At 37.7% G+C, this 18,437-nt stretch overlaps 4 protein-coding genes and 1 long non-coding RNA gene across 10 annotated transcripts; 2 read left to right on the top strand and 3 right to left on the bottom strand.

The window, feature by feature from the left end:
* Window positions 1-813: 813 nt before the first annotated feature.
* On the top strand, window positions 814-2,214 carry LOC148933114 (uncharacterized). The gene has a single exon (XM_089063292.1). The coding sequence runs from the start codon at window positions 1,107-1,109 to the stop codon at window positions 1,692-1,694; it is 588 nt and encodes a 195-aa protein (XP_088919418.1). The 5' UTR covers window positions 814-1,106; the 3' UTR covers window positions 1,695-2,214.
* A 2,276-nt stretch (window positions 2,215-4,490) lies between these two features.
* LOC125221826 (uncharacterized) lies at window positions 4,491-7,126 on the bottom strand. 2 transcript variants are annotated; one of them, XM_048124104.2, is made up of 4 exons: window positions 6,127-7,124; window positions 5,441-5,645; window positions 5,008-5,137; window positions 4,491-4,935 (listed from the first exon to the last, which is right to left on the bottom strand). In XM_048124104.2, exons 1-4 carry the CDS (start codon window positions 6,906-6,908, stop codon window positions 4,673-4,675), a joined length of 1,380 nt encoding a protein of 459 aa, XP_047980061.1. In that variant the 5' UTR covers window positions 6,909-7,124; the 3' UTR covers window positions 4,491-4,672. The 2 variants fall into 2 exon arrangements, with proteins under 2 accessions (XP_047980061.1, XP_047980062.1); XM_048124105.2 differs by having other exon boundaries at window positions 4,697-4,927; window positions 6,127-7,126.
* Window positions 7,127-8,919: 1,793 nt separating this feature from the next.
* Window positions 8,920-12,741, bottom strand: LOC125223521 (putative E3 ubiquitin-protein ligase RF298). Of its 3 annotated transcripts, none has more exons than XM_089063291.1 (3): window positions 12,686-12,741; window positions 9,909-12,060; window positions 8,920-9,750 (listed from the first exon to the last, which is right to left on the bottom strand). In XM_089063291.1, the coding sequence occupies exons 2-3, from the start codon at window positions 12,051-12,053 to the stop codon at window positions 9,217-9,219; spliced, it is 2,679 nt and encodes an 892-aa protein (XP_088919417.1). In that variant the 5' UTR covers window positions 12,054-12,060; window positions 12,686-12,741; the 3' UTR covers window positions 8,920-9,216. The 3 variants fall into 3 exon arrangements, with proteins under 3 accessions (XP_088919417.1, XP_047982659.1, XP_047982658.2); XM_048126702.2 differs by having other exon boundaries at window positions 12,576-12,711; XM_048126701.2 differs by lacking the exon at window positions 12,686-12,741 and adding an exon at window positions 12,504-12,656.
* Window positions 12,742-14,387: 1,646 nt separating this feature from the next.
* Window positions 14,388-16,541, top strand: LOC125218091 (uncharacterized). 3 transcript variants are annotated; one of them, XR_007175874.2, is made up of 4 exons: window positions 14,388-14,662; window positions 15,999-16,165; window positions 16,234-16,261; window positions 16,388-16,541. It is a non-coding gene; the product is annotated as an uncharacterized LOC125218091 (long non-coding RNA). The 3 variants fall into 3 exon arrangements; XR_007175873.2 differs by having other exon boundaries at window positions 14,389-14,662; window positions 15,999-16,261; XR_007175875.2 differs by having other exon boundaries at window positions 14,391-14,662; window positions 16,004-16,261.
* Window positions 16,542-16,582: 41 nt separating this feature from the next.
* On the bottom strand, window positions 16,583-17,400 carry LOC125218090 (peptide methionine sulfoxide reductase B5-like). The gene is made up of 3 exons (XM_048119689.2): window positions 17,220-17,400; window positions 16,970-17,126; window positions 16,583-16,894 (listed from the first exon to the last, which is right to left on the bottom strand). Exons 1-3 carry the CDS (start codon window positions 17,303-17,305, stop codon window positions 16,739-16,741), a joined length of 399 nt encoding a protein of 132 aa, XP_047975646.1. The 5' UTR covers window positions 17,306-17,400; the 3' UTR covers window positions 16,583-16,738.
* Between the last annotated feature and the right edge of the window lie 1,037 nt (window positions 17,401-18,437).

The raw sequence follows: 18,437 nt of genomic DNA, 5'->3' as shown, positions 1-18,437 counted from the left end.
CGCCGTTTTTATCACAACGGCCGGCGATAATCCGGAGATGATCGGCGATTTATCGCCGGATTTTCGCCACCCCCATTGGGAGTGCTCTTATCATTACTATTTTCAATTAATAGAAATACTGAGTTAATGCTCTCAATATTGATACTTAGGTAAAAAGTATTATAGTTCATCTTTTTTATTTTATCTTATTTAAATTTAAAAGGCATTTTTTTGTCAATGCATCTTTATTCTTCTAAATAATACTCATTATGTCCTTTATTATTTGTTACTAGGTTTTTTTCATTCATTCGTCAATATTTTTCATACTTACCTTTTATCTAATTAGATCTCATATTACACTAATTTTTTTACACACATATTTATAATATAAAATTAATATAAATATTACATTACATTTCACTAATTTCTTTTATAAAAATTTTTATATTTCTTAAATCCAAATCAAGTTTATTTATACTAGTAATAATTCATGTAGGAAGAAATGAGATTTGAGTAATTTACAAAAAATTAGAAAATCCGACATAAAAGGAAGTCGACAAGCAACTGCACCCCACGAACCCCACCACCCCACTTCCCCCAATATAACGACAAAACTAACGGAAGCAGCAAACGGCGTTAAATGCAATAATAAATCGCGGGCCCCACACGTGACCCGCTCCATTCCAAACCCTAATCAAATCCGGCGGCCCCTTTTCTCCTTCTCAATTCCTTCTCATAATTACAAAAATATTAATTTAAAAAATACTTTCTCTCCCTTCTTTGATTCATTCACGCGTCCCCTTTCATTTTCATTTTCTATATATACACACCATTTTCTCTGTCAGAAACTCAATAGTTTATAAATTGTAGAAAAATTAGAAATTACACAGAGAAAAAGAAGGAAAGCATCCTCCCTTATTGAGGAAGAGGAGTTGGCAAGAAAAAAAAATTCCTTCGAAAAGAGGGAAAATCATTACTCTTTTCTATCTTCTCCCCAATTTTTTCCACACAAATTCTGGGGAAATCACTTCTTCATCTCAATTTCAATTTCCCTCTTTCGATCATATATTCTTGAGGGTTTCGTTTTTTTGGGGCGTTTGATTTCCTTTTCTAGGGTTTCGAATTAAATGGGTACGGAGGTTTTATACTCGCCGGATTTGTTAGCCCAGCGGCTCCACGTCGCTCCGCCGCCCTTCCACCGCCGGAAAAACAACAATTCGCAGGGGAATTTGACGAATTTGATCGTCAATCGGCGGCCGGGAAGCAACAGCAGCAACAACAACAACAATAAGAAAACTTCTCCCAGATCCGAGAAGAGAAAATCCAACGAATCAAAAAAGGCGACCCACGGCGGCGATGCGCGGCGGAGAGAGGTCTCCGGCGGGCCGGCGGCGGGGCAGGTCACGATTCTGCGGAGGGGCCAGTCGCTGAGCTCCATCGCCGCGAAATTGAACGGCGGCGAGGGCGGCGACGCGAGATCCAGGTCGCCGGCGGCGGCGGACGATCTGGCTCCGGAAATGATGCCGAAGCCGATCCGCCTATCGCCGGCGCCGCTGCCCGACATGTACGCCGGGACCGCGTTTGCGCTGTCGCCATCTCCTCGATCTCTACCTCTACCTTCTTTTTTCAACAAGAAACAACAGGATTTCGTCAAGATCAATTCCGCCGATGATCCGGCGACGAGGGATCTGCGCCGATTGCTTCGACTCGAGTGAAACCCCCAAAACTCCGCCGGAATTTCTTGTTTCTCCGGGGTGATTTCGCCGGCGGTCTCGAGCTCTTGCCGTAGATATTTTTTTCAATACGGGCGAAAGGAGTTGTCGAGATCGATCCGGATTTCAAGAATTCGAGCGGGTTAGAAGCGATTCGGCGATGAAATTGGATGGATTCATATCAAATCTCTCTAGGGTTTTCAGAATTTTTTTTTTCCTCTTTTCTTGGGTTTGGTTATTAATCTTAATATGTAATCTGTTTATGTATGTATTTAGATATAATCAAGTGGGATTATGACTGCTTTTAAGAAAATTAATTTAATTACTAGCTGATATCTAGAGGAATATGCAGAAATGGGGTGTGTGTGTGTGTGAATTTGTTAGATATGTAAAACTATGTATTAGCGTTTATGCTATTATCTTAGTTCAGCTGTAATTTTTCCTTCTCTTTTTTTCCCTTTTTTTGTAATGAAATAGTTTGCTTTATAGCTTTTGTATAAATAAAAATCCTATCTTTTGTGTATTTCTGTTTCTCCCTCCTTGTTCCATTTCATTTTCTCATAATTTGTAAAATAAATGAAGAATGATGCAAGAAGATGAGGAAATGTGGTAGGTGGAGAGGGGGCAATGAAATGTCAATTTCAATTTTATAAAGACCACAACTTGCAACTTTTTATAGGAGCCAAACGTGACCTAACAACAAACGTAGCACCGTCTGCACCGCCCTATTGCTTTGTGTGGCTGTTTTCTAATTATAGCGTGTGGAATAATTTAATTACGTTGTTGAAAGGGCTGATTTATTGACCTTTGTTTGGACCGCGTTTGATTCCTTTTTCTCTTTTTTATGAATAAAAGATAAAGGTGTGTTTATTTACTTTTTCCATAGTCATGTTGTGTGATTCTAAAATTTTAGTACTACTACTCTACTAGAGTAATTTAGTAAAATACTCCCTCTGTCCAACATTTGGAGTCACTTATTATTATGGCTCGGATTTTAAAAAAGAGTTGAGGTGTGTAATAAATGAGGTGAGATGGTAGAGAGTGTAATAAACGAGGTGAGATGGTTGGTTGAAAGTGGATTCCTTTTGACTTTGGATTTTTATTTTGGTTTATTTTAATGTAGATAAGATAATGACATTTTGATGTAATTTTAATAAAAAATGGGGTAAAATTGTATGATCAAATATGGAAAATTCTAAAAGTGACTCTTAAACTGGGAAGGACTTTTTTGGCAAAAAGTGACTCTTAATCTGGGACGGAGGGAGTAATGTCAACGAGTTGCATGGTTGGGTGGGGTCCATGAATTCCTAATATTTTTAATAATTCCTTGATAGGAGTATTAATAATTTGTAATGAAGTTTGAACCAAAGCCCATATTGGTTGACTTGGTCTCCCTCAAGAAGAACTTTCGAGTTTCGAAATATTGGAAATATTAGCGATGAAATATTGGAAATTATAATCTAAGTAATAAATTTATTTATGCCCATATTGTATTATGTTATTAATAAATAAAAAGTCACGCAATATTTCCACCTAAAATTGGGTTGGCATAAACTTTAGTGGCCTAATACGTAATAACCATTGATTTTTGTTTGATTATTGTGTTTACCTAATTTATGGGAAAGGATTTGTGATAATTGTGGACGTCGTAATCTATCCATGGTGACGGTCCATCCAAGGAGTATACGTTTGTATCTATGTGTAGAAAATATCATATAATAGTGAAATTAACTGAAGTTTTGTTTATAAAATTTGTCTTATACAAATACATGACCGAAGTGTTCATAATCTCACTGGCATTTTAGAATTTGACTCATTGATGATGGAACATGGAAGGAGATAAGATATTGAAGAAGATAGAACTGGGCTCCTCGAGAAACACTTCTTTCTTAACTCATTAACCAGTATTTTTCGATACTTTATTTTCTGACACATTATTCTCTTTTCATTCAACTATTAAATAGTACTACTACCATTTTTCAAATTTCGTGTCCAAAGTAAACAACTTAAGTAAGGCAAGACCGAGATTTTACTTTTTAGGCTATCGAGTTCAAGATGAAGGTGTATAGTCCGAATATTATGTTTACTTATCATTTGTATCACATAAAAAGACATAATATTGTAGTTATGGATTTCAATCCTACTTAAAATTGATAGATTGATCAAAAAGAGGGCTACGGCTGAAGATATGAAGTCCGTCATGAAATGTGCTAGCCCATTATCAAGTTGATTGATTGTTTGACACTAGAGATGTCAATCGAACTCAGAAACTAAAGAATTGACTCAAAAAAATAAAAATAAAGAGGATTTCTAACTGATAATTTCTAGCCCAAGAACAATTCAGCCTGATAGACCGGAACCAAATAGACTGGCCATATATCGGTTTAATTTGAAACTTATTGAATCGAAGTGATTGACTCCCTAATTGCAACAAAATAAACAACTAAACAATATCAAGAATCTCTCAAAGACATCCGTTTGGAGAGCTTAATCATAGACGACTCATGAATTTGTACTTGAAAATTACGAGTTCAAATTCCCCCTTTCACTTGCTTAGCACACTTCGCTTACACTTTGTAGTAGTGTTTAAAAAATAAAAATAAAAAGATCGAGTTATAAGTTGATTTAAACATATCTTGATGATTTACACATAATCTTGAAACATTGATCACCCTTCCGAAGAGTAAACGCTAAAGTCACACACAAATCCCTACTTGTGCCTTAAGCTCATCACAAAAAACACACACTAAACACTACAAACATGAAAAACATTGAATAATTGTGAATCTAACATTATGGTTAGTTCAATGTAAACTATATCATAAATTATTACTATTACATTATTCACAAGAAACATCAAATACAAATCCTTTTGCCAAGAACCTCTTTTCTACACATCCATACATGAAAATTCAAATCCATCCTACTTAATCTTATAACAAATGTAGATCACTATTTACTAGTACAACAATTTCAAGAATCTAACTCATTTCACTTTCCACCCACTTTTTTGAAGAGCAAGAAGAACTAGACATCCTCACAAACCTCTTTCTCAACTTGCTCCAACTCATGCTCTTTCCACCACCATCTTCAACTTTCACGATATCAACCTTAACAATGTGATGATCCGAGGTCCCTTTAGAGGAGACGACCGAGTAGGATCCCGGGACGAACGCGTAGCGCAAGCCTTCCGACCCCAAAATGTAGTCCACACGAGTGCCGTACTTGCAAGTCCCCTGCACATCTGATAAAATGTTGTTACAAAATTGATAGATAGGTTAATCAAATTAAATGAAGTTTTTGTATGTTGGCTTACTTTGGCCTTTGGCAATCACTACTACTGGTTCACATTCCCCTGCAAAATGTTTGGAATCTGTGTAGCCTCTTTCCTTCAACAAGTTGGTCACTTCAACCTTTGGAGTAGGCTTCCCCAACTCCTCATAGTACTGTTAAAACGCGGGAGTTATAGTCATTTAAATCACGAAATTTGACGTACGTTACAAAATTAAAACTACTGCAAGTGTAGCAATTCCAATTAGAAAAACTTTTTCCACCCCATTTAAAAGGCTCAATTTGCCATTCTGGTTCGCCCCAACTTAAAAATCTCAATCCATTTTCACTTATATAAAAGTGGGACATATTTATTCCACTAGTTACACATTCAATCAATTCTTTATAACTTGTGTCGAGTCAAACTGGGAATTCTGAATTGGGACGTAGGGAGTAATCGACAAGGATAAATTCGATACCTTAACGATGTGGTTCCACCTTTGGGAGGAGTAATCCGATGAATCAAGAGAGTTGAGGCCTCCTGCAAGAAAATGAGGGGTAGTTGAATGCATGATGGCGTTGATTTGCTTCATTCTCCATGTCTCATCAAGATGATCCAGCTGTGTGCCGTACACATTCACCTCTCCCATCCATGGCACCTCCACCGTCGCCTTTATCACATTCCTGCCCCAAAAAATTCAAGTTTTACTTAGTTCTAGCATGCTCAAACACCAAAGCACGAAGTTGAGCACGCCACAATTTCGCCCCTGCCCAATCACCAGGCGACACGTGGCATTCCTTTTCTATTAATTGTTAAATAATCACGAAATATGAAATGTTTGCAGCTATCCGATCCTTCCATTTTCCAACGAATTACACGCTGATGTGACAACTGGCTTAAAAACACATGAATAAAAGCGCCTAATTAAGTTCAAAACGATGCTTTGTCCACGTGTTTTAAACAAGTTGCCACATCAACGCGTAATTTGCCGGGAAAAAGGGAAGGATGGCATTATTGCCAGAATTTCATCTCTTGTGATTTATTTAATAAATTAGTACTACCATTTTTCATTTTTTCTTAAATTATTAGTTATCTTAACGATTAATATTATGTGCAGCGTTTAAAAGCACGTGAATATAAAGTGCAAGTGCTCAACTTACGCACCTGAAATCTTTGTCATCGCATATCCTCTCTGCTCTCCACTTGGTGATCGGCCACCGCGAGAGAAGGGCGTTCCCGAACTCGGGCGCCCAGCTCTCCGCGAACACGTAGCTCATCCCCAACGCGCTCGCCAGGTCCGACAGCGGCCTCATGTCGTCGGCCTCATCCGCCTTCACATCCTGCAAGCACAAGATGTCCGCGTCCACCTCCTTCAGCACGTCGAAAATCGTCCGGCTCCCGCACAAGGCGGCCGCCCCGTCCCACCACACGGGCGACCTCATGGCCGAAGCCGCGACAGCAACGGTGTTGTTGAACCGGAACGAGCCCTCCATTGATCTGTCCTGCGCCAACGAGATCTCGTTTTCGGGGAGATTTATCGAGACCTTATTAGGCCTCAGTTTCGCGAATTTGCTGTCGTCTGAATTGTTTTGTGAGTTAAGTGGAGAAGACTGCTTGAGTATCCCTTTTGGGGACTTGAGGGAGTCCCCGTCTTCTGGGACGGGAACGGCCGTTCTCTCTGGCGCTGGGACGGCCGGCGCCAGAGAGAATAGGGCGGCGTTGAACGTCGCCAGGCGGATGAGCCGCGGGCCGCGGTTTTGATTTTGGTAAAAATCAAAACTGCGGGTCGGGGCCAGTTTCTTTCTGCGGCCGAGGCGGCGGATGATGACCCTGGGGCGGGGGCGGGGCCGCCACATGAACCAGCGGAGAGTGGAGCAGAGGCGGCGGAGGCGCCGGCTGAGGACGTAGAGCATGTTGGAGACGTGATTGGTGCATCTTGATTGCATGAGACTAAAATTTAAAAGGAAAGGATTTATTGGGGAGTGAAGATTTTATTTATTTTTTGTGGGGAAAATGGTGGAAGTTGAGATGGTATTTTTCAGAAAAAAGTGCATCTTTAACTGCTCCAACTTTAATATACACTGAAATTTGTTGAGGTTGACAAATGTGTTGTTGTCAAATGAGATAAACAAATACTACCTCCAATCAAACAAAGTCTCAATATCATAATTTGGGATATATTCATCATTATATGGCTCATTTGACATGCATTCTGCTAATTCATTTCCTCTTTATTAAAACCTATGAATTTATTAAAACCTATGAATCTTAGGTCTCATAAAAGTAGCACATTTTGGGATTATACAGATTTTAATATACAATTAATAAAATATAAGAAACAGAAATAAAAATTGATTTAAGTATTATTAGGACATAGAGAAAAAATATTATAAAAATAAAAGTTTCAATTTTAGTGGACAGATCAAAATGATAAATTTTATTGAATGGAAGGAGTAAGTAAAAGTGGGACATACATTATATTCTACTACTAATTTTCACCACTCACGCTCTTTCATGTCTCAAAACTTGCACCGAGTAAAAATGAAACTTTATTTCACGGGCGGATTAAGTATCTCATATGAGATGTAACTCTAATGACTATGCAAGTCTTACAAGATACTCCACTAATTGCTAATTAGTTTTAGATACGATTTTGTGAATTTTTATCATAGTATCATAGTAATAAATCGTCGACTACGCACTGAAATTGTAATTGACAAAGTAATCTGAGCCAAAATAAAAAATTAATTGAAATATTAATAAACAGATGTCTATCAAAATGATGGGTGTGATTAGTCAAACTTGCTTTTTTCATGACTAAAAATATTACTACTACAACAACTCCCACCTGTGTAAACAAGACTTTTTAGATGGTGTTAGGAGATATAGAGCAAGAAAATAAGAAGCACTATTTCAATGAGTTAGCTAAACTCCATTGTACTTTTGTGAATGATTTGCTAATGATTTGTCCATGACCTTGATTTTTTTGCCCATTGAGGTCAGCATCCAGCCTAATTGATTAGGGATTGAGTTGGCTGTCTGAAACCATGAGTTTACACATACTCAACGTGTGAATATGTTTAATTTAATGTATATATGATATATCTATGGTTGTTACTCATGTCAACAAATTACTATTATCAAATTTGGAGATAATGATCTATGACATAGAGTTGTTAATTTTTCCACTGCAGCCTATCCCTGGGACTATAAAGGTGTTTGACAAATTTAATTTAAATCTATCATCAAATAGGAGAAGAATTAATGAAGCTCAAAAAATAGATTATAGTACAGTTGTTCTAATCATGTAAAGAAACTTTGGATTCTTTTTCTTTCAAGCTACACTAGACTTTGTGGGAGGGGGATTAACAAGATTTTTTATTTAAATAACTAATAAAATTTGACAATTGTTACACGCTTTTGGTGAATAGAAGGTGAAATATTTATTTATTTATTAGTTCTTTCAATTTCACACTTGTTGTAGCTTAACTAACTTAGAATACATTAGTTAACATATCTTATGGTAGTGATGGCAAATTGATAAGTGATATACCATGCTGCTATTTCTTAGGCACATTATATATATGCTAAAAAAGATTTGAATAATCAATCAAATAAACATCCATTTTCATTCATTTGGTTATTTTATCCATTGTAGTGATTCCATACTATGAAATTTGAAAAAAACTGCAAATTATCTCAAGTTAACAAATATGCAAAATGAAGGTAACCCTTATGTATCATCAAACATAGAAATGAATTCTTCACAAACACAATCAAGAATCATATAATTTGGTTTAATTTCACAAAGATCTCCCAGACCCCAAGCCATAAAGACATAAACACAGCACTGTGATAAAGCAAATGAACAAAGAAATCAAGAAACTCCTCCTGAAAATGATCACAACACAAAAAACAGCATAGTATGATATGAGACCATCAAGAAACAGATCAACATTTGAAGCCAAAACTATCCCTACTTGAATTTATAAATATGTTCTTCAACCGAAGTACATGTCCCGGTATACATAACACTCGCGCCACGCTATTATTCGAAAAACGAGAAAAAATATGGTAACAAGTATCATATACAAACCAGACTCAAACACAAGCTATTTGTTTATTTTTCTCTTCTTGATTGTGTTTTTTCCTTTTCTTTTTCATGTTTGGGGTTGTATCCACACATCCTATATTTATTGTCACAGTCTAACACGCGTATTATGAGCAAACTCATCTTATTACGATATTAAAACTTTAAGGGAGAGCGTAACGTACAGAGACACGTTGCAGGATTGGGCCCCGGCAGGAAGGGCAGTCCTTCATTCCCTGCTTCTCATGGAGCTCGTTGCACATTGTACAAACCACCTGATGCGCACACGGGAGGAATACCACGGACATCTCCTCGGAGAGGCACATCACGCACTCCCTCTCACGCTTCACACCCCCGCTGAAGCCCGTGGCTGACACCATTTTAGAGATGTAAGAGATGGCGGAGTCTTTCAAGAGAGGTGTGTCTCTGATGTCGGTAAGTTTACTGGCATAGCTCCCGTCTATACCTCTTCTAAGGGCAGCTATCTTGGAGAAGTCGGTCTTTAACCTCAGCTGGGAAATTTCTTTTTCGAGCGCTGCTATATCGTCTTTATACTTCTGTAGATTGTTTTCAGCTCTTGACTTGATCATATCCTCGTTGGATTGTGTGGAGACTTCAATTTGGTCTCTTTCTTTTTTCAATGAATCGACTTGCGTAAGCAGTTCACACTTTGCTTTTTCCTCCTGATTCAACTTGGCCTGCAATTTTCATCGTATTCATATCATCATATGTTCAGATTATGGAAACTAAAGGTTTACACAAAATTGCAAAGCCAAACATCCAAACATATAGCATTAGCAAGCAAGTTTATGTGTAACAATGGGATCTATGATTTCGGAATTAGAACTGTATATACCTCAACTTGATCATGTACATCTGTGGCCTGCTTTAGTTTCTGCTGCATTTGTGTCAATCTCAATTTCTCCGCCGAGAGCTCCTCTTGATAAACGTTCTTCTGCTTCTCCCACGACTGAAACTTCATCAGGGTCTTCTTCTCCCTCTTTGACACCTCTTGGCAGCTCGCAGCTGACTCTGCAGCATGTAACTTAGCAGCTTCCATTTCCCGCCTTAATGAAGAATTCTCAGCTTCAAGACGACGAACAGCTGCATTAGCTCGATCTACTTGGCTGCTCGCTTTGCGTAGAGCATTCTGCATCTCCAAAAGTTTTTTCATGGTGTTCTCCTCTAATGTTTGCTTTTCTTTCTTCAGCCTCTCCACATCCTCCTTCTCCTGCCTAAGGGTTTTAAGCTCGGCTTTGTCTTTACCAAGTCTTCGTGCAGCTTGCATGACCCTCTGATTCGCCCACTCTGTCCATTCTTGGAGCTCATTTTCCAATTCCCTCACTCTCGGGACCAGCTTTAGAATCATCTCTTCTTTCCTATCCTGGGGGAGCCACTGGCCGAGAGACTTGTCATTTGACGAGCCAAGATAACTACAATTGGCAGCCTCAATGTTGTAGCTGATTGGCATCGGATTAGCAATAGTTTTGGCAGGGAAAGACAGAGAAAGCTCCGTATCAGCAACTGGTAAAGAAGGGGAGACGTTGACTGGCACCAAAGGTAAGGCAGATGAGATACTCGATTTAGGCAACAAAGATTGATCAATACCTTCCAGCTCAAATGTTGGAGCTGAAGTGAAAGCTGTAGTTGTTGGAAGATTACTACTCACATTCTCTGGAGTGGCTTCAAATCCGACTCCCTGGTTAATCTTGAATGCGCCATTCTTGGCATTTATGCCTGTAGACTCCGCCACACCCTTAAGTTTCTTATCCAAGACTAGACCATTAAAACTGCTAAGCTTACCAGCTCTAGACGCACCTTTAGAGCCATACGTGCGGTACTGTTTCTCAAAACGCATTGACTTTTGTCGTAATATATATTCCCTTTTGGTAATCGCAGAAACTTTCCTATTGCCAATAAACTTCTCCTCAGCAGCAGTAGAGACTCTTGTTGCAGAGAAAGTTTTTTCACTAATATTAGACGTCGACTTTTGATAATCTTTATCTGGAACAAGCCTGCTTGAAACAAAAGAGCTATTTAGCTTCGAGTTAGGCGGACTAGTTATCTCAGGTGCCTCTGATTGGAAGCTATGTCCACCGTGAACTGAAGCCAGGTGAGCTGCTTCAGATGGACAGTTATGAGCATACGGCACTGAGGCGCTGGGCTTACAAGGAACTACTATGTTACTATATACGGAGCTTTTGAGGTCTGATCTCAATTTATATTGAGCAGAAACGCAGGGGTTCATATTTGAACTCGTATCACCAAGCATGGCACAAGCGTGCGACACATTCATATCACATATCAATAGACACCACATTGTGTCCCCGGTGCTAAAGCAAGGTCTGACCTCTCTCAGAAGGCACACGAGCTCGGCCAATATATACTTCTCCATCTGCTGCATATCCTCAAAATAGTGCTCCTTAGAGGGGTCAATATCCTGCCCACTTTTAAGGAATGCAAGTGTGTTATCCACTATATTCGATACAATGTCCTTGCACCCGTACCAAAGGCCAGACCTCAAAATAGCCCTAGTTGCAACTTCTTCACTATAACCACTAGCAATTATTTTCTTTACAGCACTCTTGAAAATTGTGTCCAAATTGCTCAAAACAAGCTCTTCTAGCTCGGATTCTGTAAAGTCGCTCCAATCAGCATCACGGAACTCATCCACGGATGCCTCCATATCCTCTCTAGGCCGGCACAGGCCTATCTCAGATCTATACGACTGTCCAAGGTCGAGTTTCAAAGCATGATCCGAACTATCTTGGTTTATACAACACATATCACACCCATTCATATGCCCCCGACTCTCATACTTCTCAGCTGAGAATTCGAAGCTGGTACATTCATTCGAAGGTAAAGGGATGACCTTATCTGGATCAGCCAACGGAGGATCAGCCCGGAATTTCCTCTTATTCCTACTTCCCTTTTCTTGCACCGTCATAACCGGCATTTGACTGGAAGTACTGCCACAAGCCTTTGCAACCATTGATGCCATATCTAGTCTGCACAACAAATGTTTTCAGCACTTTGCCAATTCAATCATCCCATTCATTCCCTCTGAAATATTTCCATCTTCACTTACATAGCATAATAAAAACAGGTTTGATGCTAAAAACCATCAAAGAATAAGCCAATAAACAAGAAACCATTCATCATTACATTAGCAAAGAAGCCCAATCAATACAGATTTACCACCATTCAATCCAAAGCCAATAACATGAATACAGAACCAAATTGCCACTGATTTCACTCACTACAAATACTACTCCTAAGAAACAAAATCATCTGCATCGAGAGACACGTCAATAACAAAAAAAGACATAGATTAATGCGAATTAACATCTTCCCAATTTAACAGAATTGCAATTTGCACAGATCAATACAATCGGAATTGGGGAAATCCCACATCAAGATTATCACAGCAATAAAGATTCAATTTTTATACATATTGTGAAGGTCCCAGAAAACAGTAAGATTCTTTCATAGTTGTTGGGATATTTGCATCATCGATTCGTACCGATTGCAGCTTGTGAATTTAGGGCGATCGAACGATGGACAAATCTAGGAGCATGGGATGTGAGTGGAGAGATTATGGATGGATGTTTTATTCTTCCTCTGTTTTATTACCTGTTTCAATTGCTCTCTCTCTTCAGTCTTCTCATCTTAATTCCGTAATTAATTTTTTATGAAATCAAATAATTTATCATTTTCATTTCCATTATTTTTGTAGGTATTAAGTTAAGGTGCATCGCACGTGACTCGTGTTCACAAATCACACATGTACACGTGTGAGTATGATATTTATTTACTCAATGAATAACTTAGTAAGAGAATTCTAATATAATTATAAACTTTAAGATTATATTTTAAAAATAATAGTACTATTTTAGCAATTAAAAATTTAATCACAAAAATCTTACTTTAGTTATTACGTCAATTAAATAATTATAGCAAATTTTCTTGATACTACTATTTTAGAAGTCATATTCTTTACCTTAGAATCATATTACAAAGAACTATAGCCATATTAGTAATTCAAATGTTCTAGAGCTCATATTAATTCTGTGTACTATGTGAAATTTAATATTTATAAATTTTATTTTGGATTAATAATTTTATTCTTTTAATTATATGATTGCATAAATTACCTTAAATTATTGTTCACATTAGTTATATCTCAAATCTATGTTAATTACTAATCATAACCAAAGCCACATTTATTTATTTATCGTTGATTATGGAACATCAGAGTTTTGTTCTGCTGCGCGACGGATTGTGCGCGACTTGTAGGCGACATGACACACCAATCGCCATCCACCCTTTTCCTTTTATATTTTATAAATAATTCTGTTTGTTTTCTATAATCAATTCTGATTTTTGACTTAGTTCTAAATTGTCAATTCATTTTTTTCTTCTAGCAGTAAACACTTGCACAACATTAATATTTCATCACAGACTCTAACTAGCCACCCACTAATACCCATGGTATTTCACCGGCATAAATAGCCTTGCACCCTCTGTCGTCGCCATCAGAAGTGTAAACTCACATTCGTCCAGCAATAGTGCCCCACCCGGAATCTGCACGATTTCTACTGGAATTTCTCAGCACTGTCAAAAAATCGAATCGCAATCAAAACCCTCCGGTGATGCGTTTCAATGCCTCATGGCATCTGGCGGCAGCACGTACGGATTCAGTTGCCCAGCTTCGATTATAGGGAACATGAGGGGATCTTCCCCTCAACTTCAGACTTGAATATTTCCTCGTCTTGCTTGTTGGTACTCAATCTTCTCAGCTCCGGATTTGGGAGAAGCAATTTAAGATCATTTAATTTGGAACGGCAGGGGTGCGGGAATATGAGAGGAATTCTAGAAATTTCTATGCATATGTTGATGAAAAATTGCATGCTACTTTCTAGTATCAAATAGGAATTTGTAAATTTGAAATTTCAATTGGAATGCAAGCAATCAAATTCCATAGATAGATATAGTGAAATCAAAAGAGAGAATGGAGGACACGATGAATAAGAATAAATTGAAGGACAGAAAAAATAAAAATAAAAAAAGGAAAGAAAACAAGTTACCGAAATTCATAAACAGAAATTGCTAAAAATCAGGAAGTGAATCCTACGTGGAATACTAGTCGCTCACAAACGCTTAAATAAGGTGTGCAGCAGATCTTTTCTCTGGAACATCAATTTGTCCGCTATTTAAGTAAGCACGACATTAATAGAAATCCTCCATTATTACAAAATCAGAAGAAATTTAGTTAAATAAATAAACAAAATTATTATAAAAATGTAATGATAGTAGGTAAATAACCGTTCAAATTATGGCCTCCAGCGACAGGTATACGACGTCGTAAAGGTTCATTCAGAGCAAAAACCCATCGTTTTTCTTTAACCATTTCTCCCCATCGATTTTCACAAGAAATTAGAACACATCTGCCAAGGAAAAATCTGAGCTTTCAGCGAATAATCACTACATTTCTTCGATTTTTAGAAATAGAGTCAATCGATTGCTTCATTTCTATCCGATTATGAATCTTCAGTTAGTATGCAACAAGAGACACATCAAATTTGATCCGACTTCATTACTGTATTGCTGGTTGGTGTTGGTTTCTTTTTCCGCTGATTATTTGCATGCGAATTGATGTTACGTCTTTTCGAATTCCGATTTTATGCATCTGAAGAAATTTATCTTCATTGTATTTGTTGAATTGTTGTGATTCGCTGCGTTTTTGTGTTGTGCATTGATGCCAAATGCTACTATAAATTTACAATCTAAAGTTAGGCATGGAGCTGAGCTTGAGCTTGAATAACATCTTTTACTGCAGGCTCGAGCTTGAAATAGACAAATAATTGTCGAATTTTGAACTCAAACCAAGCTCGAGCTTAATATCCAACTTCCTAGTGTGGCTGAGCTTGATTTAAAGCTTGAATTTGAGCTGAATCCCACTGTAAATGTCGTGAACAGAGCTCAAGCTTGCTTGTATTCGGCTCGGTTCGTGTAGAGCCCTGATTACACATGATTTGTGATTGATTCCATTTCTGACTTTTTGAAAGTGTCATTTTTCTGATATGTATGCTGCAAATTTTGGTATTAATTGTGCAACACAATCTACTGTCAAGATGACTTAAACAGAAAATTACTCTATATGGTTTGTTCGGCTTATGTTGCCATTGTTCAACGTATTTTGCAGTCTTTTTCAGGAAGCTCAGAGAGTGTTCAGCCTCAAGTTTTGAGATTGTTTATACGTATGTTGCCAAGTTGAAAATTCAATGTGGCTATATACGTGTCTGTGGGTGTGTATATGATGTTTGCTTTGGTTGTCGTTAAGTGTTACTTTATTACTCCATATTATATGCGAAGAACTAGAGAAATGACAATGTGATGGTTCCAATACCTTGATATTTTGCTTAGGTTGGCTACTTGTGTTTTGGAGATTGGAGACTCGATCTAGCAATAGGTTACTGCTATCAGCTCAGTTTCTACTTGTTAGGTTTTATGGTCCTGGTCCAGTTCTGCATATTGTTTAGGTTAATACGCTTTGAGGTAAAACCTCAAAGGGTAGTAGGAAAGCTAAGTAGTAGTATAAAACTTCCAACAACTAAGTATAGATCTTCTTGCAAAATGAGTTCGGTGGTGAGGTCTGTGGCGGGGATGTCTTTTTTGGTTTGGGGCTGTCAATTCGGAAAACCTTCTGTTTCCCTTGTGATTCGTGGGAGCTCTTGTGGGACGGGTTCACACTCTTATTAGTTGGGAACTCAATGCTTTGGCCTAGCTTTTTGTGTTGATTTGTTCTACTTAATGAATTCGATGCATGAATTTCCTCATACAACTCCTAAGGATTCAATTAAGTCCATATCTTTTGTTAAGCTTTCTTAAGCCATATTCTAAAGTCTAACTATCACCAATTTCTTCGAATTGTTTTTTCTCCAAGGAAAGCTTGAAAAGAAATTACCATCCTTGTGAAAGGATTATTCACTGAGATGGACGAACCAGCTAAACCTAGCTCAAGCCCGAGCCGGAGCAAACTATTTTCGCAACCACCAGAACTGCAATGTCAAACAGCTCGGAGAATGCTCCTCTGTCTACTTAACTCTACAGGTGTGTGCGTTGTTTGTGAACCGGTGGCTTAAGAAATGGTATGAACATCCTTAAGTTTGATTTTGCAGGAGTGTCTTCTCAGTTCCAACAGAAAAGGTATGATTATGTTTAGTTATTTTTGCAGCAAAATTGTTGCATATTTCTGTTTTAGATATATCAAAACTCTGATTAAGTGTTTCTCTGGGTATACTTAGCTATTGTTTTATTCTTTTTCCTGTGCAGAAGTTCAGTTCATGAAAGCATGCAATAGTGGAGAAATAACTGAGCAGAGTAGAAAATAAGTTTATTTATTCGATTTTGAGGTAGAAGCATGTATTGATTTATTTCTTACTTATGTTTATAGTAAGATCATATCAGCACCAATTCTGCAAAGAAATATAGTAATTAGAAAATGATCAAATTAAACTATAAAAACTCTTAACCAATGTCTGCTTTTCCATTAAGAAAACACTCAACAATCAAGCAACTTATTCTTAATACTCACTCTAGCAATGTTAACTAACATGATAACATCCATCACCAATACACAACTAACCATCAAGAAATCAAACTCTCCCACCATCAAGCAACACACTACGGAGCTTCAGCCGCCACAAACTTGATCGAGACGCTGTTAACACAGTGCCTCTCGTCGGTCGGCACCTTCTGCCCCTCCCACTTGAAGACGTGCCCCAGGTGTCCGCCACACGCAGTGCAGGTGATCTCCGTCCTTCGGCCATCAGGGTCGGGCTGAAAACACAAAACACACATGAAACGAGACACGAATGTGAGACCTCGTTACTACAAGGGCGCGGGAAAACCAACCGAACGTGTGATGGCCCCCGGAAACCCCTCAAAGAAGGCGGGCCAACCGCAACCGGAGTCAAACTTGGTGGTTGATTTGTAGAGAGGGGTTCCGCAGCCGGCACAGTTGTATACTCCAGTCTCGTAAAACTTGTCGTAGTGCCCCGTCCCTTTCGGCCTATCCAAACCAAAACATTCACGATAGGGGTGAGCATTCGGCTTTCGATCGAAACACAAAACAAGATAAATAATTAGAAAGAAGTTGGATTACTCAGTTCCCTTTTGGCGGAGGATATGAAACTGCTCAGGAGTGAGAATAGCCTTCCATTCCTCCTCTGATTTCTGCAATTCTCCCATTGATTTGATTTGATGTGTGAGTGAGTGTTGTGAGCAGCAGCAATGATTTGTGGGATGCCTTTTATAGTGAGAAGATTTTCGTTTTCAATTGGGGGAGTGAGAAAATGAATGTGGACGGCTTCACGATTCATATGCTAATGTCATAATTATACATAATTCTCTCTTCTTTTTGTCATTATTTTCTTATAATATGCTTTTATTTTCGGAATGTGAGATAGTCATAGTGGAGAATAAAAATGGTAAGTTTGTAAAGTAATTTTTGTAGTTAATTGACTTTGATTGTTTTCTATTTATCAGTTAAAATTTTCTCCTAATAGAATAATAGACAGAAAATTGTTGACTAATGCTAGTACTCCAGTATTTATTGTCTTTGATTTGCTTTCTAAGTATATCAATGACCATTAATCAAATTTCAATTAATAAATTTATTCGATTTATCAAATGAATAATCATACTTGTTTGTGTCGTCATTCTACTAGTCCATGTTCTTGAAATCGTTCTCATCTTATCCAACAGATCACCTATCAAGCTACATCAAGTCTCCGCAATTTTTGCAAAGTTGATTCCTTATTGCCCATCAATCAATTTACGATGATCATATCATAAGTCCCACTTAGAATGACATATTTGAAAAAAAGACCTCTTACTTTATTTTATATCCGCTCTATACATTCAAATAACACAATACTATAAATTTTCATGCTAAAGAAAGAATGCGATATTTTTGTGGAATTGAGAGAATAAGACTCCGTATCTGACTTATTTTGATTTTGTAAAAGAAAGGAGAAAGATGCATATCTCATAAAAAAAATGCTGGTCATAATCATGATAGTTTTCTCTACTTGAATATGGTAAATTTCAACCAAGATGGACCTCTTGCCCTATTTCTTGGTTTCAAGTAAAGTGATTTTTGGGAATCAAGTATACTCCGATAATAAATCCTTATGTTACATTTTTCTAATGGTTTCTAACAATTCAAACACGTCTTTAATACTTAAACCACTAAATTTTTGTAATAAATGGAGTAGTACTAAGTGGCATAGTCTAATTCATTATTTATCACTATTTAATTTTAACAAAAATTTTCACCATGACTAAATTTCATATATACTCCATATTTCATGTTAAATTC

This window comes from Salvia hispanica, chromosome 1 (genome assembly GCF_029641045.1).
Source record: "Salvia hispanica isolate PSC_SH4W2 chromosome 1, Shi_PSC_v1, whole genome shotgun sequence".
NCBI lineage: Eukaryota > Viridiplantae > Streptophyta > Magnoliopsida > Lamiales > Lamiaceae > Salvia > Salvia hispanica.
This window is presented reverse-complemented; position numbering and strand designations above follow the sequence as displayed.

What these genes read in the sequence shown, in the direction of transcription:
- LOC148933114 (XM_089063292.1), top strand. Translation starts at nt 1,107, where the DNA reads ATGGGTACGGAGGTTTTATACTCGCCGGATTTGTTAGCCCAGCGGCTC.
- LOC125221826 (XM_048124104.2), bottom strand. Translation starts at nt 6,908, where the DNA reads ATGCAATCAAGATGCACCAATCACGTCTCCAACATGCTCTACGTCCTC. An exon ending in TGCGATGACAAAGATTTCAG is followed by an intron (nt 5,646 to 6,126) that starts GTGCGTAAGTTG and finishes TTTTTGGGGCAG; the next exon opens with GAATGTGATAAAGGCGACGG. An exon ending in GGTGGAACCACATCGTTAAG is followed by an intron (nt 5,138 to 5,440) that starts GTATCGAATTTA and finishes GCGTTTTAACAG; the next exon opens with TACTATGAGGAGTTGGGGAA.
- LOC125218090 (XM_048119689.2), bottom strand. Translation starts at nt 17,305, where the DNA reads ATGGGAGAATTGCAGAAATCAGAGGAGGAATGGAAGGCTATTCTCACT. An exon ending in CTCCGCCAAAAGGGAACTGA is followed by an intron (nt 17,127 to 17,219) that starts GTAATCCAACTT and finishes TGGTTTGGATAG; the next exon opens with GCCGAAAGGGACGGGGCACT. An exon ending in CGGGGGCCATCACACGTTCG is followed by an intron (nt 16,895 to 16,969) that starts GTTGGTTTTCCC and finishes TTGTGTTTTCAG; the next exon opens with CCCGACCCTGATGGCCGAAG.
- LOC125223521 (XM_089063291.1), bottom strand. Translation starts at nt 12,053, where the DNA reads ATGGCATCAATGGTTGCAAAGGCTTGTGGCAGTACTTCCAGTCAAATG. An exon ending in ATGTACATGATCAAGTTGAG is followed by an intron (nt 9,751 to 9,908) that starts GTATATACAGTT and finishes TGAAAATTGCAG; the next exon opens with GCCAAGTTGAATCAGGAGGA.